The sequence below is a fragment of the Neurospora crassa genome, linkage group V, assembly GCF_000182925.2.
Source record: "Neurospora crassa OR74A linkage group V, whole genome shotgun sequence".
In the NCBI taxonomy this organism is placed as follows: domain Eukaryota; kingdom Fungi; phylum Ascomycota; class Sordariomycetes; order Sordariales; family Sordariaceae; genus Neurospora; species Neurospora crassa.
The window spans coordinates 3,246,644-3,271,661 of NC_026505.1; the positions used below are offsets into that span (position 1 = coordinate 3,246,644).

The 25,018-nt window shown below is 50.9% G+C and overlaps 7 protein-coding genes and 4 non-coding genes across 11 annotated transcripts; 8 read left to right on the plus strand and 3 right to left on the minus strand.

Annotated features, from left to right (window-relative positions):
- Positions 1-1,985: 1,985 nt before the first annotated feature.
- Positions 1,986-3,605, plus strand: NCU01209 (hypothetical protein; the record flags this gene model as incomplete). The annotated part of the gene is made up of 2 exons (XM_956482.1): positions 1,986-2,187; positions 2,245-3,605. 2 exons carry the CDS (start codon positions 1,986-1,988, stop codon positions 3,603-3,605), a joined length of 1,563 nt encoding a protein of 520 aa, XP_961575.1.
- Positions 3,606-4,419: 814 nt separating this feature from the next.
- Positions 4,420-4,491, plus strand: NCU15106. The gene has a single exon. It is a non-coding gene; the product is annotated as a tRNA-Thr (tRNA).
- Positions 4,492-4,965: 474 nt separating this feature from the next.
- NCU01210 (para-aminobenzoic acid synthetase) lies at positions 4,966-7,374 on the minus strand (the record flags this gene model as incomplete). Its single annotated transcript, XM_956483.2, has 1 exon — positions 4,966-7,374. A coding segment is annotated over one exon (2,389 nt), but the record flags the coding sequence as incomplete, so codon positions are not given.
- Positions 7,375-11,104: 3,730 nt separating this feature from the next.
- On the plus strand, positions 11,105-12,019 carry NCU14074. Its single transcript, XR_897945.1, has one exon. It is a non-coding gene; the product is annotated as a ncrg3 (non-coding RNA).
- Positions 12,020-12,688: 669 nt separating this feature from the next.
- On the plus strand, positions 12,689-15,286 carry NCU01211 (hypothetical protein). Its single transcript, XM_956484.3, has 2 exons — positions 12,689-14,405; positions 14,474-15,286. The coding sequence occupies exon 1, from the start codon at positions 12,885-12,887 to the stop codon at positions 14,085-14,087; it is 1,203 nt and encodes a 400-aa protein (XP_961577.1). The 5' UTR covers positions 12,689-12,884; the 3' UTR covers positions 14,088-14,405; positions 14,474-15,286.
- NCU01212 (hypothetical protein) lies at positions 14,377-15,254 on the minus strand. Its single transcript, XM_956485.3, has 2 exons — positions 14,797-15,254; positions 14,377-14,726 (listed from the first exon to the last, which is right to left on the minus strand). The coding sequence occupies exons 1-2, from the start codon at positions 15,087-15,089 to the stop codon at positions 14,525-14,527; spliced, it is 495 nt and encodes a 164-aa protein (XP_961578.3). The 5' UTR covers positions 15,090-15,254; the 3' UTR covers positions 14,377-14,524.
- Positions 15,287-15,636: 350 nt separating the features above from the next.
- sod-2 (superoxide dismutase-2) lies at positions 15,637-18,770 on the plus strand. The gene is made up of 3 exons (XM_956486.3): positions 15,637-16,349; positions 16,460-16,942; positions 17,044-18,770. Exons 1-3 carry the CDS (start codon positions 16,218-16,220, stop codon positions 17,164-17,166), a joined length of 738 nt encoding a protein of 245 aa, XP_961579.3. The 5' UTR covers positions 15,637-16,217; the 3' UTR covers positions 17,167-18,770.
- Positions 18,771-18,934: 164 nt separating this feature from the next.
- On the plus strand, positions 18,935-21,272 carry NCU01214 (hypothetical protein). Its single transcript, XM_956487.2, has 3 exons — positions 18,935-18,977; positions 19,034-19,269; positions 19,331-21,272. The coding sequence occupies exons 1-3, from the start codon at positions 18,940-18,942 to the stop codon at positions 21,088-21,090; spliced, it is 2,034 nt and encodes a 677-aa protein (XP_961580.1). The 5' UTR covers positions 18,935-18,939; the 3' UTR covers positions 21,091-21,272.
- A 203-nt stretch (positions 21,273-21,475) lies between these two features.
- Positions 21,476-23,534, plus strand: NCU01215 (thioesterase). Its single transcript, XM_956488.2, has one exon. It carries the CDS (start codon positions 21,639-21,641, stop codon positions 22,353-22,355), a length of 717 nt encoding a protein of 238 aa, XP_961581.1. The 5' UTR covers positions 21,476-21,638; the 3' UTR covers positions 22,356-23,534.
- NCU15107 lies at positions 23,348-23,453 on the minus strand. Its single transcript has one exon. It is a non-coding gene; the product is annotated as a tRNA-Met (tRNA).
- A 263-nt stretch (positions 23,535-23,797) lies between the features above and the next one.
- Positions 23,798-23,886, plus strand: NCU15108. The gene has a single exon. It is a non-coding gene; the product is annotated as a tRNA-Tyr (tRNA).
- Positions 23,887-25,018: the final 1,132 nt, after the last annotated feature.

Consider the following 25,018-nt stretch of genomic DNA (forward strand, 5'->3'; position numbering starts at 1 on the left):
TCAGTCCGTGAGGTACACACACTTCGCAAAAGCGCCACGCAAAGGTTTCGACATTGGCATTTCCCACAATGGATACATTTACTCATCCGCTATCTCGCGGCACGGATCGATCCCGCGTTCATATGAGCCGAAACCAAGAGCCGCCAGCGTTAAATGTGCAGAATGGCATTTTGGATTTGGCATCTACCTCCTCGCAATGCTCGCATTGCTGTTGCAGGCCTACTATGGCTCAGAAGCTCAATGAGAGGACATCATGTACCAAGCCATATCAGTCACCGTAGGATCCGGTTAGTAAACAAAACGACCCTTGCCAACAGCTGTGAGATCGTCAGTACCTTACATCCCCCCAATTGCAAAGCTGACATCTTTCGACAACGGTTCGCACTGACAAAGGGTCTCCGCAGATCCGACCTCGCCAACATAGAGGTACCGTAACGGTCTTGGGCCCCTTATCACGGGGCAGAGACTTGAGCACAAGACCCTTATTCTGTATTGGTCTAAATAATATGGTAGTAAGCTTAACTAGTATCTCAACATTACAGATCTGATATACCCGCAACAGGTATATCTTTAACCATAGCCTTATGCAGGACGCCACCGCTTCCTCTTTGAGAGGTTAGGAGGGCCCAAGTCCCGTCCCACACCTCCTAGGTATTTGCCTCTTAATTGTAAAAAGAAGCGGGTGCCATCTTGTCGGAGATAAGGAAACGATTCTTGCCTTTTTACATTCTTTTGGGTGTGCTCAATCATTCAACTGGATTGTGTCACGAAGAGCAAGGCACCGTTCGTGGGATTTGGGCTTTTGCCATCTGCTGGTCTGTTGCTTCCCTTCCTTGTATAGCCAAGTGTTGTTGCTTTTGGAGTTACAATCCAAGTGGATTACACTTCTTCTCTTATTCACGCCTTTGAGCTCCTAGAAGCCAACTACCCCGTTAGAGTTCAATGATCTTCGCCAGTAACTCCTGCGTTAGTCTCAGTACTGGTCCCCGATGAATGTGGGAATCGGTCTCTCTTTGGCCGTCTTACTCTATTGTCTTCTTGACCCCGGTCGATCTGAAGACTGAATCCTTCACCTTGGCCCAATCACAAGCTTCACCTTCCCCATATACTTCTTTTCCTGCTTACAAAAGTGCTAAGCAAAAGAACCACCTGCAGACACACCTTCCAACTTTTCCAGACTCTTATCTCATCCAGAGGCGCCGTGTTCCCCTCTTTCCCTTCATGGCAGCCAAAAAGGTACAATCTTACCCCTACCCGCGCACCAACGCCGTGAAAAGCTTAGTGTAAAGGGTGCTCCCGTTACCGAACCGATTGCCGTCTTTCAGTAGATGGTCCTGGACGTTCCTCATACGGAGCACACGTAAACGCAGCCGTTAGTACCATACTATCCTTCAAGCGGGCTGAGCATGTCTCCCGATGATCCTACCGAAGGTACTGGGCCCCTTCTCTACATTCCCTTTAGGTTTCGGGATGTAAGCCCGGATTGCACTTCTGCTTTCCCATGAAAATCCGCTCAAGGTGCCCACTGTACCAAAGAAACATGGTGTCACAAAGGGGTCGAGGTTGTGATCCTGAATATCACCCGGGAGTTCACTTCGGGACTCCAAACACAACTCCACGCCAAAGACCCAATTCAATTTATACATCTACCCGGCTTCTTCTACACCTCAATGCTGGGTTCTTGTTTTGTGTGTTTCCCATACCACATCAACAAGTTCGAGGTTTCAGATATCCTCGGCTTCAAGATCACCATCGACCCGTATCAACAAGTAACGATCACAGCAAAGTAGCACTGTGTTCATTGAGACCCCAATCTCAAAAAGTTCATCACGTCGAGGGCAACAAAATTGTTCGGAGAAAGCTTGTCTGCACGACACTGACGAAAGCTCGCGTCTATAACAAAGGGTCTCTGTCACCCAGCTGGATTTCACCCAAACCACACACAAGTACCACCAGCACCACCATACTCATACACATACCTCAAGATGGGACCGAGCAGAGACGCTTGTGACCGGTGTCATACCATGAAAACCCGATGTCAACGAACTCCGCAAACTCGGGAATGTGTCCGATGCAACCGACTCGGTATCTCGTGTACTTACTCTCCTCCGGGCCGGACCGGTCGCCCACTGGGTGCTCGCAAAGGGGGTTCAGAGAAGGGCAAAAAAGAAGCGGCCGCAAGGAGCAGTCAGTATCCTGCTTTCCTAGATTCTAAAGGATGATCTTATTGACGATGTCATACAGGAAAAGGGGGACGCATTTCACCAATGGTAAAAACGCACATGTCAACATCATTGGGAATGCCAACGCCCGGACTCGATCACAGTCTGCAGATGATGCCCGACGGGAACTCGGGGGTAAACCCGAGTCTCCTCGGCGACTTCGACCTGTTTTCCGCTTCTGCTTACCAAGCGGAGCTTGACTACCTTTCCTTCCCTTTCATGGACTCCTTTCTCGCTGAAAGCGCCGGTGACCTCACATTTGCATTTGCGAGCGCCATGGATTCGCAACCATCCTACTCCTCTGGATCTTCCAGCCCTCCTGGCCCATCGTCTCCGCGCACCCCCGCGACACCACACCAACAACCCTTCCAACCCTCTTCCAGTCATGATGAGCGCGCATGGAGTGTAAACAACACCGACTCTTTTTCAGACCCGGGCTCACCATCTTCCCTTTTCACTGAGAACATATTCTCCCCATCCTTCATTCCTAAGCCGCCTCGAAACAACCAATATTTCCCCTCAGACGAGCGCAGCGACAACGGCGAAGGCGATGGAGAGGTTCTTGTCCGTCTTCTTGACCTGCAAGCCCGCATATCCAAGCTCGTCAAGCATCTTCACGGAGGTCGTGGATCCTCAATTGACTGCGAAGAGGTTTTAAACGCAGGCAAATCGCTGATCAGCTTGCTCGACAGCGTTGGCGCTCCCTCCAGATTCTTCTCCAGTTCATCTTCCTCGCCATTTTCAGACAGCAGGATGTCCGAGCCAGCTAGTCCCATGTTCTCTAGCAGCTCGAGGTCGACCTCCTCATCCACATCTTCTGCGCTACTATCTTCAGAAAACACCATCCCCAGCAACGTCCTGATCCTTTCTCTCTCTAGCTGTTACGCAACTCTGCTCCATGCCTACGACTTACTGGCTGATCGCCTGCATCATCATCATCAACAGCAACACAGTCACAGCCATTGTCAAAAATATGTTTCAGGCATACAAACGCCGCTACTCAGTCCTGCTTCGTCTATATCTTCTTTCTCACCCATAGAACAACAGCAGGGTTATTTTTTCGGCAATGGGCTGAAACACCAAGCACAACAACCACTGGACGGTGGTAATAATGCCCAGCTTCATGCTATGGCGCAGATGGTGCAAAAGCTTAAAAATACGTTGCAATGTTTTATGGGAAGGCTGGGTCAGGGAAGTAGTGGAGCCAACGGAGCGCTCGGTGCAAAGAAGAAGAAGAAGCAGAATCCGAATGTGCATTTGGATATGGAGAGCTGCTGCGGTAACGCGAGTAATGATGATGACTTGCTGATGAGCCTTTCCAAACCGGCGTTACTGGAGATGGGATGGGGAGAGGAGGAGTTGTGGCAGGGCATGAACTGGTGATGATGACCTTGTAAACTCTTCTTGCCTGTATATATCTTTTTTGTTGCTCGCCTGTGATTGTCACACTCGCTCTTATCTCTCTTGGACGGGTTTCCGATAGGGATTTTTTTTTCTTTTCTCTTCATCTTTTCCTTTTTGGTTTCTGCGAAAGTGAAGCATTGGGATGATGTGCCGGCGGCTTATTGCTTTTGATGGAATAAGGTTCATAGAAGGTTTGATCATATTGGAATAGGGGGAATGCACATAAAGATCATAACGATGAAGGATTCCCTGTATTGAACTTTACACCAAGAGAATTTACATGATTGGTTGCGCTTTTGTTAACGTCGCCTAAATAACTTGGTTCGGTCATTTGTTGTCCCAATCTTCCCGGGCAGGAGAGAGCAAGCATAGAGCAGCCAAAGAAACAAATTAAGTGGCATCCTTTCGTTATACCGACAGTCCGACTGCCAGCAAGGACCGAAATCGTCAATACCTAGGGATCCCTGCCCATACTGTCTGTACCTTTGTCTAATATGGGACTGGCTCGATCGCATCGTGTATTTTCATCTCTACCTGCCTTTCGTCCGAACCTCCAACCGGCCTTGGTGGGGAACTATGCTTATTTTAACATTGAGGTTGATGATAGCCACACTCCACGAACATGGGGGACTATCAGGAAATGTATACAGCCGAGAACGCTATAAAGAAAGATCCAGAACCGAGTTGCCCTCACTCGATAGTATTTTGATTTTGGGAATGATATAATCATGAGTACTGGTTGGTAGCTCATAAACACTACGCTTTGACGCTCTCTCATCCGAAAATCATATACGCCCGCATGGCTCAGTGGTAGAGCGCATCACTAGTAATGATGAGGTCGTCAGTTCGATTCTGGCTGTGGGCATTAGCTTTTCCATTTTTTTTTTTCATTTTCTCTTTTTTTCATTTTGATTTGACTGCTTTTGCACGATCACCCTTTTCTTCTTTTCTCCAGTCCACTTGTAGCCAACTACAATCATATTCACATTTTGTCGCAAATTGTGGTTTCCTTCCGTCAGCAGCTGGATGATATTTGTCTTCATGATCATTAATTCTTCTAAGTGTCTAAATCTATCGAGCTTGACTCTACACACGCAAACAAAACAAACATATGAATGGGAAAGAAAAGTGTACATAGAGAGGAGGAACATAAAAAGGATGACATAATGTCGTCACAGTCATGACAATGGAAAAAGGAAACAAACCGAAAGAAGACGAAAGAGTTGTATGAAAGCCCAAGAACCTACCAGACTCCAATAACACCATGGCCGAAAACGCTTCTAATGCATCAACCACTCCTCCACCATATCCCCTTGTCAAGCCGGTAACATTGACGAACCTCTTAATCTTTCATGGCTCTCACTTCATCATCGACTCCAGCACGCTCCCTGCCTTAATCTCCATCTCCTCAAACTCCCCTTCATCCGTACTCTGAATAGTAACCGCCCCACCCGCCCCAATCCGCCACACCTCTTGTTCCTCCAACTTATTCCTTACCAGCGTTCTAATGACCACCGCAAAGTCTCCTGCGCCACCAACATCCATATATCCCAGCACACCCGCATAGACACCCCTCGGCCGTTTCTCCAGATCAACCAAGATCTCGCACGACCTTTTCTTTGGCGCCCCCGTCATCGATCCCGGAGGCAACGAGTTCTTGAGGACATGCAGTCCCCTGGGAGCGCCGGGTAGTTCCGAGGGAGGCAGTTGGCCCTCGATGACGCTCACGAGCTGGTACACCTTCTCGTACTCCTCCATGACCATCAGCTTGGACACCCAGGTGTTGTCGGCGCCGACGACACCGGACAGGTCGTGGCGGATGAGGTCGACGATCATCAGGTTTTCGGCCCGTTCTTTGCTGCTGTTGAGGATTTCGCTGGCGATGGAGTGGGTCATCCCAGGGCCCTTTTTTACAGTGCCCTTGATGGGTCGGAACTGGCAGTGGCCGCCGCGCGACCAGGAGAGAAAGCGCTCCGGGCTGGTACCGACAATGGATATGTTGGGCAGGTTGAGGTAGGCGCCGTGCGGGGCTGGGTTATTAAGGCGCATCTTCTTGTAGAGGGACCAGGCGTCGAGGGGTGAGTGTGAGTTAGAAGATGGGTCCGAGGGGATGACGATGGAGCTCTCGTCTGTGAGGCAGAGCTCGTAGGAGTCGCCGGCTCGGAGATGGTCTTGGCAATTTTGGACTTGCGCGCGGTAGGAATCGCCGGTCGGGCGGGTGATGGTGGAGCGGGCGAGTGTGTCGTTGAGGTGACGAGACTCCGCAATGGAAGTGAGTGACGGGCAGTCAGATTTGCTGGAGGCAGCAGAAACGGAGTCGATAAGGCTACCGACGCGGAGAATCCAGGTCCAATCATTGGGCAGAAGGGATTGGACGTAGATCTGGTTGGTGTGGTGATCGATAACGATGCTACGGTGGATAAAGGCAAAGTTGATGTCGGGGATAGCTGAGCCGTCGGTTGGCTTTTCGGGAAGCCTGACGTCGATGGTCTCAAGTCCGGCCTCGTACGAAATATACCCCATAAACCCGCCCCAAAAGGGGCTGTCGGCGGGCAGGTGGCCGGCAATGAATCTGTCCATATCCGAGCGCAGCTTGGACCGGTCGATTTCCTGGTTCTGGGGGTAGTAGATATCGAGAGCCTCCTGAAAGAGAGGCCAGCATTCTTCGATCGAATCGATGTTCTTGGAGTGATTGCCATATCTGAGCGTGCGGTCATAAGAGCTGTAGGTGACGTTCGCGGTCTTACCGGGAACGACGAGTCCAAGAATATCGAAGCGACCCATGTTGTGTCCTTGCGAGTCCAGAAGAATGACCTCGTCATCTCGGTGACCGAGCTTCTCCAGAAGAACAGTGGGGGTCACACCCTGAGCTGGATATTTGGCCCAGCGGAGGAAGATGTCATCACGGCCGGCAGCCGAGCGCAGTTCTTGAGCGAGGTGAGATGCCTGTAGATGACCAGACTGAATAGGTGCGTCCACAAAGAAGCTGGAAAGCGAGTTGGGAAGATAACGACCAGTGAGCTCCATGGTCTTGACCCGACCGTTGTTGGCCGACCACCGAAGGGCATGCCTCCACCAGTTCACGAGCAAGTCCTTGCCAGCTTCCGAGGTACAGATGGATTCGGGATGAAACTGACACCCCCAGAACGGCTTGGAGACATGGCGCACAGCCATCAACACTGGGCCGTTATTCTCATCGCTAAGATCCCAAGCGAGAGGCAACAGATCAGGGCATACATTGTTTGGTTGCCAGAAGTGGGTCGGAGGAGCTCCTGTTAGCTCGAGATCGGCATGAAGCGAGTGATACTGAGTACAATCGAGATCACCGAGTCCTTTGAGAATATCGGTACCTTGGTGCGTGGATCGGCTGACAATGCCATGGCGGGGGCTCTTGAGTTTCTTGACATCGGCACCATGGTTGAGGCACAGAGACTGGAAGCCGAGGCAGATGCCAAAGATGGGAAGGAGTTCTGTGCCACTGAGAGCCCAGAGCTTGTCAATGAAGCCAACATCTTGGGGGTTTCCAGGATGACCGGGTCCGGGCCCGATGACAACGCCATCCACGGCCCGAAGCAGCATGTGAAGATCCCTATCCGCCTGCTTGTCATCGATGCGAACCATGATGACATTTGCGCCTAGACGCTCCTCGAGAAGACCGATGATGTTGTTTGTGAAAGAGTCGAAACAGTCGACATAGAGGATGGAGAGTTGCTCATCAAATGGCGTGGTTCTTGTTACTGAGCCCATGGTGATTGTGATATGCGAAGAACGTATGAGGTACAAGTCAAACGAAGCCGAGAAGAAGATCCGGGCGAGGAGACTGATATATTTGGGGGGATACAAATTGAAGCCTGTATGACTTAGAACGGAGTGTCTCGAGAATGTGTCTTGCGTTGCCCGCGTACCCTGCGGAGTCGTTTTGTGTTTGAAGTTGTCGAGACTGTCGAGGAAAACTCAGAGTTGGTGGCAGAATCCGAGTATAAATGAGCATCGGACAACCTCCAAAACATGTCCAGATGGCCGAAAATATCAGCCGACTGAAGCCATCAACAAACGACTTACAAAGGTATCAAATCCTTCCATATCCATTAATGCAACACCGTCCATGTAGAGCATGTAGACTCGGCGGCTTGTCGTGTCTCTTCCGTCAAAGATGTCGCTTACTTGGCTACACTCGACTAGAGACTGAAGCGAGAGAGTTTGGTAGAGAAGTGGTACATAGTACTGAAGTCGGTACCTTGGCCCGGTGCCAGCACGTTTGACTTGCACACCAAGAGCGTGCATGGCGAAGTGAAACCGCGTCAATTGGAGATGAAAGGGCGGGACGGAGAAGGAAGAAAAACTACATGACTACAATCCTAGTACAGATCAGATGGCAGGTTCAAGTCTCCGCAACAGGTGATGGGGAACCCGAAATGAATGGTTTAGGGAAAGGTACTTACTGCAATGGGTCGGAAGGAAGACATCTCGTAGAGACTGGGAAACTTGACCAGTCAGATGGGAATCTTATGACAGTGGACAGCGGTTTTCTGGCATGGCGATAGTCATCTGCGAGTTATTTCAGCCTCTTTCAAGACGGTACAGTATGCACATGTCTACATCCGCTCATGTCCGCGATCCTACCACGTACTGGTGTATGGCGTATGGTGTTCCGGTGTAGCACAACACAACTGAGTGGTTGAAACAACGAGTGCGTGCAGATGAAATCCAAATATCGTTTGCTTGGTAGACCAAGGTGGTAGTGTAGTAGAAGCTTTCTAGAACAAGTGAGATAGAAGTTGTCAAAGCGATGCTTTGTGTAACCCCCGGCGGCTTTTGCGGGGTTTCGCGGAGCATTTTGAAGGTAATTTGCCCATGCACCTGCTATGTGACAGTGCGACTGTCATCATCACTCTATCCAAGTTGTATCCTACTGTGATATGGTCATATGCGCTGATACGACGCGATGATGTGCATGTTCTTCTCTCATGTCTTCCTGCCTCTGGTCCATCTTTGCTAACCTAGTTAACCTAGTTCGAACACCGACCGGGGGAAAACCATGTGAAAGGATCGCCGCGCAGAAGAGGATGATTATGTGCATAGGTATGGAGATCTTGACTCTCTGCCGCATTTTGAAGACGAGAATTCGCATTCATTAGTAGCTTTGCGAGCGTGATGACTTGCAGGAAAGCGTTGCGCCATGACGGGAACCGTCCCCCACACTGCCACTGTAGCGTACTGTTCAGTACTCGATCCTTCCGGTACTCCATGCCGGCAAAACTGTGACAAGAAGGGAATGGCTTCAGCCCATCTCGTTCACAGCCGCTATTATGCTTCTCAAGTGTCGGTGGTCAAGGGCTGGCGCTCTTGTCAATAGTATTAGTGAACTCCAGATGACACCTCGATCTAAACTGGAGAGCATACTTACATTGGTCTTTTCTTCGTCCAAGTAGGTAACTTCTATGCGAGATAGTCCATAGTTGTTAGATTCCGAAAGGGGTAAGACCATACAGCTGCGAAGCCCTTATGTAAACGACTTGAGCTAGGTACCGCGCCGCAAGGGTTGTCCTTTGAGAATGGGGCTTTGCGGCCTGTGATCGTGAATGCAGGCTAACGGTACTTAGTTTTGGACCTCACACATGGAGCTTTCAGGGTCTCTGCTGGCATACTGCGCAGGACATGTGCCACAGATTGAGAAGGTCCATCTGGGATCTAATCAAATCGAACCCAGACTAGACAGCAGTCAAAGACATGAGCCTCATACTTGACCGCTGTTCAGTGGTAGAGTGGCACATTACTTCATGGGTAGTACGGCAGTGGCTGGGGCTCAGTCGATGCCGTATGTCCGGGACTTTTGCCATCGGTACCTTAGATAAGGTCACTTTTCCATATCGTAATATCGGATTCTGGAAATCCCTGTACCGAACCTTGCTGTCCTCGATGGACTTCAGATCCTGTATGGAGCCTCTTTGGCACACAGATAGAGACCGTACCGGAAGTCGTCGATAGTTCGCCCGACTGACTTGCGAAAGTTCCTGGCACACGATCTTGCGTCCTTTGTTATTAGTGAGTAGAGTTACTCTTAGATGCAGTTAATTGTGCGATTGACTCTAGCATGCTCTGATAAGTAGTGGCTTACTACTGAGATTGAAAGGGTCGAATGATTGAAATGATGTAGACTCCTATCAAGACAGCGATTTCTCACAACGACGATGTGATCGATATCGTACGTGAACGTATGGCAGTAGGACCTGTCTCCACATGATTCAGGGGTACCGATGTAAACAAAGAAAAAAAGAAAAAGACACGGCACCCGCCATGCTCTGGTCCCATAAGATGTAAGAGTAGGAACGACTAGCACAACATACAGCTATGCCACAGTCAGCTACTCGGAGACTTGTCTTACCCTGATGCGATGGTAATGGGTAGCGGTATGTGCCATGCTAGTTGACAACATGCCGAACCGGTACCCGAACCGTGAACAGTCATGGTCGACGGTGGGTTAACGGTGGGTTAGGGGAGTCGCAGATAATGCTAGCCTGGTGATAGTGTGGAGGGGGTAATGCCCTCTTCCGTCTTCAGCCCAATTTGGGGACGGCAAGCTTTAACGAGTACGTGGTACCCCGATCTTGAGGAGCCTTCTTCCCGGCTTCCATTGCCGCGACACATTCCGCGTACCATGGCTAAATCTTGGATCCAGGTCGTGACACATCACCACAGGTAGGGCTATGCAGGCAGCGCGGCAGCTGTGAGCGGGAAGAATGTCTGTGGCTTCAGATTCGAATTGTGTGGCGGGTCGTAAGATCGGGATTGGGCGCCTTAGGGGTGCACCGGAAAACCCCCCTGATGATCCTCCTGGTAGCCCTGCCAAGGCTTGCTTACCCGAGATCTTACATGGCGATAACGTTGTGGCCTTTTCCAAACTTGGACTTTGCAAGGAAAGAGTGAACTGGGGGGGCTGTGTCTGAGGTACGTACCTAGTGTCCTTTTGTGACATGATCCGAGTGAAATATGCCTCCTCCGCCGCATGCCCTGCGATGACATTGCTACTGGCGTCGGCCGTTATTCCGGGAGATGTGAGCGTAAATGCACAAGCATTGATCAGCCGAATTGATTACCGACTGGTTGGAGTACGAATGAGTAACCATCTGGGAAGAGCCGCACTCATCCGCGCTTTTGCTTCGAGAATTAAAGCGCCCCTGATTCCCAGTATTCTCCCCATTTGCTGAACAGTCCCGAGTTATAGTAACCGTAAGGTTGACATGTATTACATGTATAGGAAAAGGGTTGTGTTCGGGACGAAAACATGTGCGTGACTGCTTCTCAAGTTGGTGGTCCATCGTCGTGCGTTGCTATCAGGCGATATCGTGTAGAGCGGCAAGCAGAGCCTGTGTTGAATTCTCGAGAAGTTATGTTGTCATGACACCAAGCCCCTAGGCGAGTTTGTGGACCCATGACTGTGTTGATGGAGAGCAAAGCAAGACCGGCATTGCAATGGGCATCGGAGAGCGGGAATCGAATGTTTTTATAGCCACATCATTTCACCTGCTATGTCTCATGGACACAAGACTGGTAGACAGTTTGATCTTTGACAATACCCTCCCTCGACTACGACTGCTCATCGATGGTCATGTCCTCCGGATCATGTGGTTTGGGATGTCGAAAATTCGCCGGGTCATGAATCACCGGCCGGCGCAGAGAACTATTGTAGCTTCATCGAGGGGACGGGATTTAGAACCGGCTCGTTCAAGGTTATGAGGTTATCCCCTCTAGGCAAGGATCGGTTGAGCAGCTTCTTGGAACTGCTGGCGTCGACTTGTTGGTGACTTCGAGAGGTACCGAGAGAAAAGCCGGACTTTTTACAGCCCAAAATTGACTGGATGGAAGCAACAAAAGGCTGGTGACAGAATCTCATCCTAGGGAGAGCAATTCGATGTGTCAGTAAGTGTTGATATAACTCTTCACGACTGACCTCCAGTGGCTAGTATGCATCGAAAATCACGCCATTGCGCTTGTGAAGTTCGCTGATCCTTCTAGATCTCGAATATGCTTGACATCTCTAGCAATGGGGGAGAGGAAAAAGGCAGTCCCAGGTGAATAATTCGACAACTGCCGACCAGCATGCCATGTATCAAGCTATGCCGCTAAGGTGTGTTGGTGACCATGATGGATGAGATTTGATTTTGGCGGGTGGCATGTTGGGTTTCGGTGAGAGCATTCAAGGCCTTCGGGGCATTCCAATTGAAGATTCCGAGTCGCTCAAGTCACTGCATGGCCTGTGTTTCACCATGCGCGCAAAGACTGCAGTGTTGGCCGGATGATGTATCCGCGATAGGTGAACTTTGCGCTGCCGCTCAATCCGATTTGCTTCTTTCGCAGATGACAAGAGGGAATTGAAGACAAGATGTGTTGTCATTGAACATGTCGACTCCGGGGAAGTGGGAAGAGGGGACGATTGGATGGCAGACGCTTTGGGACGTGACATCAGCGGTCGTTTCGGTGCCTGGATTTTGCTGGGGAGATCGCTGGAGAATCCAGTAACGGGGAAGGTGAGGCCTCTTAGCTTGTAACCCAACTGGGTCACTCCTGCTTGGTGATGAATGGGTGTGGACCCTAAACCTTGCCCCGTCCTGTCTCGCCAGTGAGGTGCTGCCCTGGACGGCTGCCCTGAACACATGCTGTCGAGGCGGTGCTCCATCAACCGCCTGCAAACTTTATACATCAATGCTTAAAAGTTTGTTAGCGCGGTTCTTACGACAGGGGTTTGCGAGACTTCACAGAAAAATAACGGGACAACCACATTCAAAGCGAAAAAATGGAGAAAGTGTATAAACTATTCGAAACGCATCTGGTTGATACCAACTTCTTGCATCAAAAAAGGTGGAATATTCGTTAAGTTGCGAAGAGTGTGTAGTAAAGTCCCGCGCTAACGAACTTTCAAGGGGTGATGTGTACATGGCCTCTAGCGAATAACCGCCAGCCCCCAGTCTCTTCGCTGCCAACAATGCGGGTCGCGATGGATCAAGCTGGGCGTTGTTGCAAGGGTCTTTTCATATGGGGGCTGGGGATGGCGGGTGTCACAAGCAGGTTCATATTCATTTCTCTCGTCCTTCTCTCTGCCCTTCCCTCTTCATCAATGTCTTCATCATAATCTGTCTTATCCCTCGACCCCGATCTTATCTCGAAAGGACAGACACAGAAACAATTTCTTTGTTCGCGAGACTCAATCCTTGATCCTGGCTAACGAACAACGCTGCGGGCTGTGCTTAACCGACCACCATGCCCATCTTCACAAACACCCCCGAGGCCAGGCTCGGCAGAGCCGACTCTAAAAACCCATCAACAACATGTCGCGGCATCACGTCTGCCGGCCGGCCCTGTAGACGCCCCAACACTCTGCCTCAAAATGGGAAAATCAAGGTTAGCGACCCCAGCGATGAACGCCTCTACTGTCACCAGCATAAGGACCAGGCTCGCCTGGCTGCTGTCCAGTCGGCTCCGGGGTCCGGCCGGCCAGCCCATGCCGCCATCGCCGAGGAGCGCTCCAGTATCGACACCTTGGCCGAGCGTTTGGGCTTAATGAAGACCAATTCGGCCCAAGTGCGGCCATCTGCTCAACATCAACGACCTCCACGACCGGCACAGCAGAAGAAGAGCTCATCGCTTTGGTGCTGCTGCTTCAGTGTTCCCCTAGATTTCGAGCTCGAGGAACAAGCTCCGCCGCCGCGACCACAGCCCAAGCCCGTGCAGCACGATGGATCCTCGCGACCCTCTCACCTGGCTCCCACATCAGGTGTCTCCCCGCCAGCTGGCTCCAACGTTTCCCAGACGGCGCAATTCATGTCCCTGATCCCGCACACCGCCCCCCCCGAGACAGCCTCCTTGTTGATGAAGGAACTCGCCAAGGGCTTCTCTTCGGGCGACGAGGCTGGCTACATTTACATCTTCTGGCTCACGCCCGAAACCGACCCCGCGACACCGCCCCACGAGGCCGCCAAGGCCTTGCTCACCACCAACCCCCGATCGCGATCGACCTCCCGCGGGCGGGCGGCCAGCGACGCGCTGGATCGGTACGCCACTTCTTACGATGATGAGCCCCGCAGTCGCGGCAGGGGCGGCGGCAGCGAGAAGAAGAATAAGAAGATCCTTCTCAAGATCGGCCGCGCCAACAATGTGCAGCGACGTTTGAACGAGTGGCAGCGCCAGTGCGGATACAACATTTCGTTGATCAGATACTACCCCTATGTGTCGTCGTCCAGCACCAGCGACGTGATGCGCAAGATGCCACACAGCCACAAGGTCGAAAGGCTCATCCATATCGAGCTGCAAGGGCGCGGGCTGAGGGTTATGGACCGCGGCAAGTGCGCGTCGTGTGGGAAGGAGCATAAAGAGTGGTTTGAGGTGGACAACACGAGGGCGGCGGTGGCAGATATTGATGAGGTCGTGAGGCGGTGGTCGGATTGGGACGAGACTCAGGCTTAGACGATCGATGGGTGATGGTTGATTTTCAGGATTCTCAGGCTTCCATGGATGTGCGACGAAGTTGGGTTTTGGGTATGTGACTGGCATATAACACGATATGACGCGACATGGCACGGCACGGCATTTGCATTTGGCGTTACGGATGGATATATTCGTTGGTCTAGATCTCGGGTTACGTTTCAACTATCTGCGGGTGGGAAATTTTACGTTTGTGTTCACATCTTCCTCTAGCTATGTGGTCTTTCGCTCTTGTAATTCAATGCCTTGTCTTCTATGTGAGAAGAAGTTCGAGCAACGCCAAACTAATGCATTAACAAGGTACGTTAAGAAATCTAATCAGCCAACTCCCCCATCTTAGTCCCAAAATACTAAGGCTCTTAATCCAGATTCCAAACCCAAAGCGCCATTCAAGTCCATATCCATATAACGCTCATGAATCAACAATTATACCCTACAATTCCGTCACCAAGCACCACCCCTCCCCTCATCATCGACACCCTCCTCCCAATGATGCCGTCCTGGCCAACGCTGATCGAGAGGTTCTCATTCAAAGCACACATTTGACAGGCTTTCTCGTTCAGGGTGAATTGCGTTAGCAGCCCACATTCACGAACGGACTTGGTCATATCACCGATTTGACTAATTACTGCATCAGCAACATGACGTTTTCCCTTTTTTCCCTGGGGAAGTGGGAGCGAGAAAAACTTACTGTATGAACACAATCACGCGATCATCGAGTTCGGAATTTGAAGCGTCTCGAGAGTCACCTCCTCCCACCATTGAAGCCCTACCAAACAACGTCGACGGTGTTGTTGATGTTGATGGTGATGTTGATGGGCTGATGAACGAAAAGTGGGTAGCCTCTTGGCTATTGGGGGTGGATGGGTTGAGAAAGAGGAGGTTGCCTAGGAGGTGACGGTCTCTGGAGGAGGATGGGGAGGAAAAGAAGTCGACTCTGGCGCCGATGCGAGGTGTTGAGGATGGGGTCTCGGGGCCGCACATGTTGCGTGGGAGTCTGAAAGGGAGTGGTTGTGGCGGTTGGCTCTTGATGATTTGGGTCCTGAGTGGAGATATGGTCGGTCGCCTTCGAGTGATATGGGTTGGTCTCAGCGATCAAGTCGGGAAATAGATGCTGGTGGGGCTAAGTAACGGTTCAATATGGGCCTGTTCAAATTGGAATGTTGATTTGTCTTCTATGGGTTGAGAACCTTGATGGATATTTGTAGATACCTATCAACCACCAGACCTCAATCCCCTATCAAGGCCATCAAGGTCCTCTCCACTACAACTACAACCATCGTTTCCGAACCATCCATCACCGAAGACGATCCCTCGTAGCCTCCATGCCCATTCAAGTCCTCAAAACAACAGCCGAGATATGGATGCTTGTAAGAGACGTTGCGAGACGTTCACTTACACGGTCAAGCATAACCACGTGCGAGGTGTAGTGCGGCAGTGGGTCCATACTAACCTACCTAAGCGCCTCAAGAGCCCTGGTGGATATGAGTTCGTTCTGGAAACCTTCTCACGACGTGGATGACGCAAACGAGCTCAAACTGCCGCTTTTCCTCTCAGTCTTGCGAATTTCAGCTTGCCAACTGTAAAGAGGTTCTTCCGACGGCCCGTTGACGTCTTGACGGGAAGATTTGAGAGGCTGGCGGGCACAAGATCCGCGGGCAATTGAGCACGTTTGCGCGCGAATCTGGAACTTGACTCCCGTCTTTGTGACCGCTACAACGCCCTCTGTAACGCAAGCGTGGCAGGAGCGCCACAGGGCCCTGGATGGAGCCAAGCCCAGACGTCAACCGCACAACGGAAGAGATCAGCTCCAGGGGCACGCACACCTTTCTTGGCAAGAGTGACAAGATGACAAGATGCCGACCAATCATAGGAGGCATTGAAAAGGCGATGGACAAGTGGAATCAACGACCGAGTCCACTCCTCCTTTCATGGACCTTCCACTTGCACCCATTGACGCAATTCTTGCGTGAGCACCTTGACGGCCGCCCATCGTGACACTCCGTCACGGTCAACCATTTGTGACATTGGTCTACTCGGCCCATCGCACTGTCCATCTTGTACGTAGGATCAGACTCAAAAGGCAGGCGCGGGGTTGAAAAATCGGACACAATGGTCAATCTAGGAAGCATTTGGCAAAACCTTCTCGCCTCGCAAGCTCCTCTCCAGTCCATGACAGGCAACGCAACCACCATGGCCGGCCTCGCGACTTATTCCCTTCCGCAGCTACCATATGCCTACAATGTAAGCTAAATTACCGTACCAGGTGAAACCGCTATCCTGCGCCGAATGCAGCAGACGGCGAGGCAAGAATGGAAAAGAGACACGGCCATGTCTAACACCAGGAACCCCAGGCTCTGGAGCCCTACATCTCAGCCCAGATCATGGAGCTTCACCACAGCAAGCACCATCAGACTTACGTGACCAATCTCAACAACGCCTTGAAAGTTCACGTCGCCGCCATCGCCTCTAGCGATATCCCCGCCCAGATCGCCCAGCAGCCCGCCATCAAGTTCAACGGCGGCGGCCACATCAATCACTCGCTCTTCTGGAAGAACCTGGCCCCCGCTGAGACCCCAGAGACCAACTACTCGAAGGCGGCTCCTTCGCTGGCGGCCGAAATTGAGAAGACATGGGGTAGTTTTGACGAGTTCAAGAAGGCCTTCTCTGCTGCGCTCTTGGGCATCCAGGGCAGTGGCTGGGGTTGGCTCGTTAAGGAGTCTACTGCCGAGAAGGGAAGGCTGCGTATCATTACTACCAAGGATCAGGATCCCGTCGTGGGCGGTGAGGTCCCTGTGTTCGGGGTGGACATGTGGGAGCATGCGTACTACCTCCAGGTATGGTTGTTTTTGTTTCTGTCTCGTTACTCCTTGCAGTCTCTTGCCGGTCAAGCCATCCAGATCACCATGACTGACACAGCTTACCCCTCTTTTTGCAGTACCTAAACGGAAAGGCTGCGTATGTTGAGAATATCTGGAAGGTGATCAACTGGAAGACAGCCGAGGAGCGCTTCCAGGGTAGTCGTGAGGACGCTTTTGCGGACCTCAAGGCTTTGCTATGACTGCGGTTATGGTCAGCTTGAGGGATCTATCGCGTTTACTCGTCAAGGCTAGAAACGACCAGTTCTTACCCCCCTTTAAGGCGTTTCTAACCCGGACGAGTATTTCCCTCGCGTTAACCAGCGTCTGATGAATACAAATTGTTTCTTACCCTCACTCACTCACACACCCACTTGTTATCCCCCGCCATCGCTCGTCCAATACCTATTCACTCCGCATGGGCTTGACGTCCATGTCTTGGCTTTCTTTTTCAGTACGGTCCTGAACTTCCAGAACTCTGTCTTGTTGTACATCTACCCCGCGGTTCCGTCTTGTCTGTGTCCTACAACCACCCGCCACCCCTTTGAAAACCTGAGCAACAGCGATGCCAAGCATACTCACCGTCCAGGGAGAGCTTACATAGGTACGATAGCAGATAGCTGGAAGTTTCTGGTGCTTGCTAATCTATGTTGCCGTTTCGCGAATTTCTATCTCCTGCCCATCTCGTTATATGTCATCGGCCCCCCAAACATGTCATATGCAGACTTCCACTGTGGCGAACGCCCTAGTATGCAGGATCTCTTGGACAGGAATGGACCCCAAGAGAAACTCCCAGGATGTCAAGGAGACCTGACTGTTTTCCTTCCCGCTCCGCAAAACGCATCTGATCGGGGCTGCAGGCTTGCGTTACCTGCACAACGGCAAGCTACGTCGCATGAGCTGCAGGAACCTGAAGCTTCACTGACTAGCTAGGGGGTAAGCTCCTAACCTTTGCTCCGAATGACCGAGACAGCATCATTCTATTTACTTTTTTGCTTCCTTCCATCGCATCGACTACTGCTACATATTGCCCTCGGTTCTACAAATCGACAAGCATCACGGCTATGATTCAGGAGTAGGACAGCAACACCTCGTGCGTATGAGACATATTCGTCCTATCCCATCAAAACGTATCATAGCATCCGAGAACGGTAGCACTGGCCTGAGGTTTCCTGAAGGGAAATGAGACACAATTGCCAATATTTCACCAGACAACACACTGCCACCTGGCACAATCCAGGATTCAACAGTCATTCTTTCATGGCATCCGACGGGATGAAGCGGGTGCTCATCTGGAGTAACCTACAATCACACAGTCCCGTATTGTTCAATGTTTCCGTGACAATCCAACGACTTTTGTGGAAGACCCATTCAGATACACAGACGACAAGCCGGGAACTTGGTTCATGATAACTTCCTATTTCATGTTGAGGTTTGGTCATTGCCCCGCTGTCCTTGGCCACGCGCTTCACTCCAGTTAAGGGCCCGTGTAAAGGGTGAGTAAAAGTCTTTCGGTGGTTCACCTAGCAACATTGCAACTGGAAGCAGGATTACACGGTTAACCGGCACTCCGAAAGGGTTCCCTCTGTCCAGGGCAATACAAAACAGATGACGGGCTCGGAAAGCCGCATGTGTTTTCCTCAAGATATGTTGTCTTCCCGGTACTACATGTACTGCGGCCGGGGCGAAAGACTATGACCAGGGGCTCATATGCTGTCCTTCTGATGCCGGCAGCCGGATGCTGAGCGAGTCAATCAATGGTACAATGTCACGGGAAGACAGGAGTGAAATACCTGATAAAGAATATCTGGGAGTTGCTGTCGTTGACCCAAGGTGGACATACGAAAGGCTTAAGGATATTTAAAGCTCATACCATCATGCGAGAATTCACCTTCCATAAACATTTTTTCCGCAGGCACTACCACATCTGTTTTTCATTCCTGCTCTCCTGGCCCCCAGGGTGAGCTGTAGCCACGATGCTTAAATTTGTTCATCTTGCTCTGCTAGGCATAGGGTACGTGCTTCCCCGTCAAAGACCTCAGAACTTCAAGAGACTAATGTGAAAGGTAGCTTCACCGCTGTCAATGGCATGCCCAACGGTTTTGGACGCCGTCAAGGGTACGGTCAGAATAATGGAGAAACGTGCACGACAACACAAACCATAACAGTCCCCGTTACCTTGGTGGACTATACCTACACAACTATCACCATCTCCGCGAACACAGGAGGCACGCCGATCTTCCCATCAACTGTCACCGTATACTCTGGCTGTCCGAGCTCCTTGAGCAGCATCCCCGGATTGTCATGTAATTCTGCCAGCTTTTTCCTTGAGTAACAGCACACCAACTGAATTCTCCACGTTTACAGGTTCCAGCCAACCGGGCTCCAATGCCACATCCAGTGCTACATCAACCGCGTACACTTTTAGCAACCCTCCACTCCCCTCATCTTCTCCTGTTCCTTCAAGTAGTGGTACTACCTTCCCACCAGCTGTGTCTACTACGCAGACTGGCTCCCCCATGTTCGGAAACTCAACAGCCTATGCTGGCACATCGATTTCATCGGGGAATATTCCCGGAACAGGCTCGACCGCTGTGCTAACCATCAGCAGCTCTACAGGACCATCCAGCAGTAGCTCATCATTCAGTGAAACCTTGACTCTGAGTACTCGACTTCCCATCCCGACCAGTCTTTTTAGCCTATCTTCTAAGCCTGCCGAGACAATGTCTACTTTAGGTTCATCTTCGGAAGTAACAGCTTCCTCGAGCACCAGCAGCAAAAACAGCGTGGTATCATCTTCCAAGTTACCGGAATATGGCTCGATTAGCTCCTTTTCTACCAACACGATGGCCGATGTTGATTCTACGTCAGGAATGACACACATCACAAGCGCGACCATAGGCATCACCAGGACCTCCACAATTGAGACGACCATCACAGTGACCGAAGAAGTCACCGCTACTGTGGATATCCCGGATGAACTGGAAACTACCGTTAGTGGCAAAGACGGAGACTCTCCTTCCACCTCGGTCGTAATTCTGACATCCACGGGCCATGTTACTGTGACTATTACGTCCGGTACCGTCTCTTCTGCTAGTGTTCCAGAATTCGAAACAAGCGCAGCAGATGCTCATTTCACCACTACCAACTTTATTGCCCCGTCGGTTGCTGATGGTGCCCCGGTGAGCTACACCGAAAGTGAGGGGTCTTATCAGCCTACTACGAGCTATGAAGCCACTTCCCCGTCATCACTTGATAGCAGTGTAACATCTGGCGATGTCACAAGTGAGATCGCGACAACCAAGTATTTGACCAGCACACAATACTCTGCAACTGTACGTTCTACACCGCCAGGGAGTTCGGAGTCTACGACGGCTTCAAATACTTCTAGCTCGAACCCATTGTCCTCGACCGGCACACAATCAACCGGCTCTGAAACTGAGTCTTCCACGACCCCAGGGACTTCGGAATCTACTACAACTCCAACAATCTCCAGCTCCATTCCGTTATCCTCAGCCAGCGTGTTGCCTTCATCAAGCCAAGGGATTCCTTCAACTAGCCTTCCCAGCAGTAGCACGTCTTACTGGTCTTATGACGACAGCACATCAGCTTTATCAGCCACTTCTCTACCTGCTAGCGACACGTCAGCTCCCACAGTTTCTCTGTCATCGTTCTCAATTACAGATACGGCTTCACCCACAGCTACCTCCTCGTGGTTGACCGGTATTCCCGCACCCTCCTTTACTTCGATTTCACCATCCACCAGCCAAGGCTCCTCAGACTCCGTCCCAGCATTGTCATCATCATACGACAGCGGATATAGCTTCACTCTTCCTGCCCCCTCTTTAGAGACCTCGGCAGCTTCTACTTCGTTGGTCAGCCAGATGTCGTCTGACATCCCTGACGGAGTTAATTCAACTGCCGCGATCACTGGGTCAGAAACCATGACGATGCCATTCCCGACCACGCTGTCCATAATATCCGTCTCGTACTCGTCCAAGGCTTCTGATGATGATGATGATTTGACTGCGACCTCTTCGGCTAAGGGCAGCGAAAGCACTACTTATGGCGCGGAGTTGAGGAAGATTAGTGGGGGTCAGGACTTGGGTCAAATTCAGGGAGTGTAGACTATGAGCATCACAGTCTGGTGAACGTTGGGAAATATGAAAAGTAAGAAGTCTATGAAGGGTTCAAAGACTTGTACTCAAGTTACAGGATAGAATGTGAGACATCTGGGAGAAGACTAAAAAAAAACCTTGAACGACATCGCTCCCTTTGTCGCCCGGGCAATACCACCTGCATGATAACGTCCTGCCTCCACTTGATAAATGATGTTGTAGCATTTGTTGTTGACTGTTTCGTTTACCTCTACTTATCCCCAGAAGTGAAAAGGGAACAGTGGAAAGAGCACTGCCAAGCACGGTACTAAACTTTAAGTCGGTAAGTACCTACCTACTCTAACGGCTGCAAGCCGGCCCGAGACGGAGCGTTTTCAACCACAACCCCGCGAAAGTCCGATGTTACCCCCAGTCGGGCCGCGCCCCCAACGCATTCAAAACTGCATCACATCATTCAATCCCAAGCAGCTCTAAAACAACCAAAAGAACTTCAGTCAAAACGTATCAGCGATTCAAGGCTCAAGCCAAATCATAACCTAATAAAAGCCCAATCCACAATGGCCGATACCTCCACCATCGCCGGCGGGGACATCCCGCCCGCATCACAAACACAAGCCGAAGTCCAAACCCAAACAACAGAATCATCAAGCGACTCACAACAACCCTCAATTTCCCCCGAAAAAGAGACCCTCCCCTTCGCTCCTTCCCTCTCAACATCTATCCTCCTACCCCTCACCCCCACCACCTCCTCCACCCTCGCGCTCGCCCACGTCCAACGCGTGTGGGACTCCATCCGACCCAACTCCGCCATCTACAACCTTCTCCTATCCGACATCGTCCTCGTAGCCGCCGTCGCCCACCCCACTGGCCGGATCCTCGCCCACTTGACTTTGAAACCAATCCACCTCAACAGCAAGCGCATCCTGCACGGTGCCGTCAGCGGGACGTTGTGCGATTGGGCGGGTGGGATGGCTATTGCTGCCAGCATTGCCGGCGATGAACTCAAAGTGGGGGAAGGGGAGCAGGACAGACAGATGACGACGGGCGTGAGCACAGATATGCATTTGAGTTACTGTTCGACGGCTAGGGAGGGAGATACGTTGGAGGTGGAGGCGTGGGTTAGTAGGCGCGGGAGGAAGTTGGGGTTTACGGGTTTTGAGATTAGGAAGAGGGTGGATGGGTGGGAGAAGGGGGAGAAGGGGGAGGTGGTTGTGGTGGGAAGTCATACCAAGTATTTGCCATTTGGACAGAAGCCAAGAGAGGCAAAGGAGTGAGAAATCGAGGCAGAAAAAGACGAGGGGGGCGATAGGTGAGAGGGGATGTGGTTGTGGAAGGCTTATTATAGGTGGGATATGGGTGAGTCTCTCCAGAAAGACAGCATGGGAATCAAACTTGAGATACCAGTTGCAGTTTTAGGTCTGGTCGAAGTCTACGTGGCAGGCCTTCATGCTATCGGCTGGCATCGGCGAGGGACAATACGTGATACCCAGAGGCAGAAGCCGGATCAATCCACATTTCTCCTCCTGCGGCCAGTCGACTCCCACTTCCAAGGTGATATCTTTGGACCGGCATTCGATCTTCCTGGTATCTTGCAGGCTGTTAAGTCCGACGTTCTGGCATGCCAGCGAGCCGCTTTCCCCTTGGATGCACGGGTCCAGTTACCGCCCTGGATTTGACATCAGCCGGCGGGGCTTTATGATATCCGGACGGTACGGCCAAAAATTGCAATTGTGGGTTTTTGGGGACTTCTGTACCGATGCATAGTTATGACAATGCGCGTCAAGGGGGGAGGGAGAGCTTTGGCAGAGAAGCATGGCTGTGGACCGTTTCTACGCTGGCAAGGGCATGGTTTCAATGGATTCCTTGGATTCATTACGATGCTCTGGGAATCTTTCTGAGCTCGCAATATTCTAACACCGTTGGGTATCGGAACAGGCCGCGATAGTGCGGCGACAATCAAGCGTCCTTCGCCGTTGCTGTGCCAACTCACGCCTGGAGGTCCACAAAAGGAGTCCTGTTTTCCAAGAGAATGGCCATCTTGTGCGCTTTGTATTCGGTAGGGACTCTCTCTTATTCGAAATACTGCTGAAAGCGCGCTGCATTATGAACCGACAGCGTGATTGATGTTCAGAGGACGGCGCTCCATCGGGAAAGAGGAAAAGAAGGGGGACACCGTTGTTGGTTGTTGGAGAAAACAGGGCGGGACAGGCTCAATCAACAAAGAGACCAAAAACAAAATGGAGGGCCAGAAATTTGGCAAAATAAATGGGACCTGGGAGGCTCGAACTCCCGACCTCAGGATTACTCTGATTTTTGAACCAGATCATACAGGGGTATGAGACCTGCGCGCTAGCCAACTGCGCCAAGGTCCCTTGGGTTGTGATTTTTTGAGTGGGATTTGGTATTCATAGAATCATAATACAGCTTTGGTCAAGGGAAACTTCTCTTCGCAACCCACGACGTCGATGCTGTTCAGCAGAAATGTAAGAGCATGCAGCAGGTAGACACATACATACTAGCATTGCTTGCAATCCAAGTGTTGAAATCTCCAGAGCATGGACATCTTACATTCTTCCAAGCTACGAATAACAATAAAGTAGAAATGGTGCTCATTTCTTTATTCCGGAACTACTTTCAAGAGCTTGGGTTGAAGCTGTACTGAACTCAAACCAGCCTCAAAAACTTTGCTCTGCATAACACTTTGCAATAATTAAAACCCCTTGTGGTGTAGTTGGATATCACGTTCGGCTGTAATTGTCTAGATTGTATACCGAAAGGTCACCGGCTCGATTCCGGTCGAGGGGAATTTGTCTTTTTGTCTTTTTTTCTCTCCCGCTCTCTTTGCGTTTTTTTCTTCTTCTTGTTGGCCTCCAAACCCGGACATGTCCCCCTGACCCATGTGCAAATTAGATCCACTTGTTAATGCAAGATCTGCGATGTCCACTACAAGATTTCTATTGATGGCACGGGGTATCCCGACTTATATTTTGTTACTATTCAGTCAATTAGATATCCGATTCCCTCTGCTCTGGTCATTCTCAACAACCGTCACATTTCCCGTGCCTTTCGGCAAGCTCTGCTTCGGATATTCCTTTGAAGGATGACAGCTCAGCTTTGTACCAAGATACCAACATCAACATGGTTACAGTGTCATTAGAGCTGCACATAGGTAAGTATGCCAACCCAGGTTACCTGCTGGAGTTCGGTCCGTTGCCGCAATGAGATCTAACGTTTCGATGTGATGTGACTTTGCCAACAACGAGACAACGCTCCAACCTTGACAGGACATCTGAACCCTGGGAAGTCGGCACGAGATGCCTAGGTAGATAAATGGACTACATAGGTATCATTTGATGATGTCCTGCCCGCCTCAAATGTAACTTCCCTAATACTCTTCTCCATTGACTCCCCAGGCCGATTTTCCCCAGAGTCAAACCCCGGATTTCGCTTCCTGCAATGCACGTGAAAAAGTCCATGGGTATTTCGATTCCATGACATCGCGCATTTCTTTGATTGCTCCCTCGATCCCCGTAAGTGCTGCAAAAGGGTTATCGTCATTGGCTGTTCCGAGTAGAGTCTGAGAGAGTCTAGATCTTCAGAGCTTTGAGCTAGTTGATGTCAGTATCCACATCGCCTGTCAGTTTCGGGTACGCTTCCCTTGGTCTTCAACGCTCCAGGAACCAGGGGTTAGTGCTAGCTGAGGTCAGGTACTATGATATCTGATATCGGTTATTGAGTTAATAAGTCACGTACGTACATCGTACCACTGAATGTGACTAGTGCGTGTATGGGAAGCCAATGGAAAATATATCATGATATCAGACCTCTATTCCTCTCTTCCTGTATCCGTTTCATATCGTACCCATCCTCGCCCAGGACAAGATTGATGACACCCGAGTCCACCGCCCATTATAGCACCAAGCTCAGCCAAAGTAGC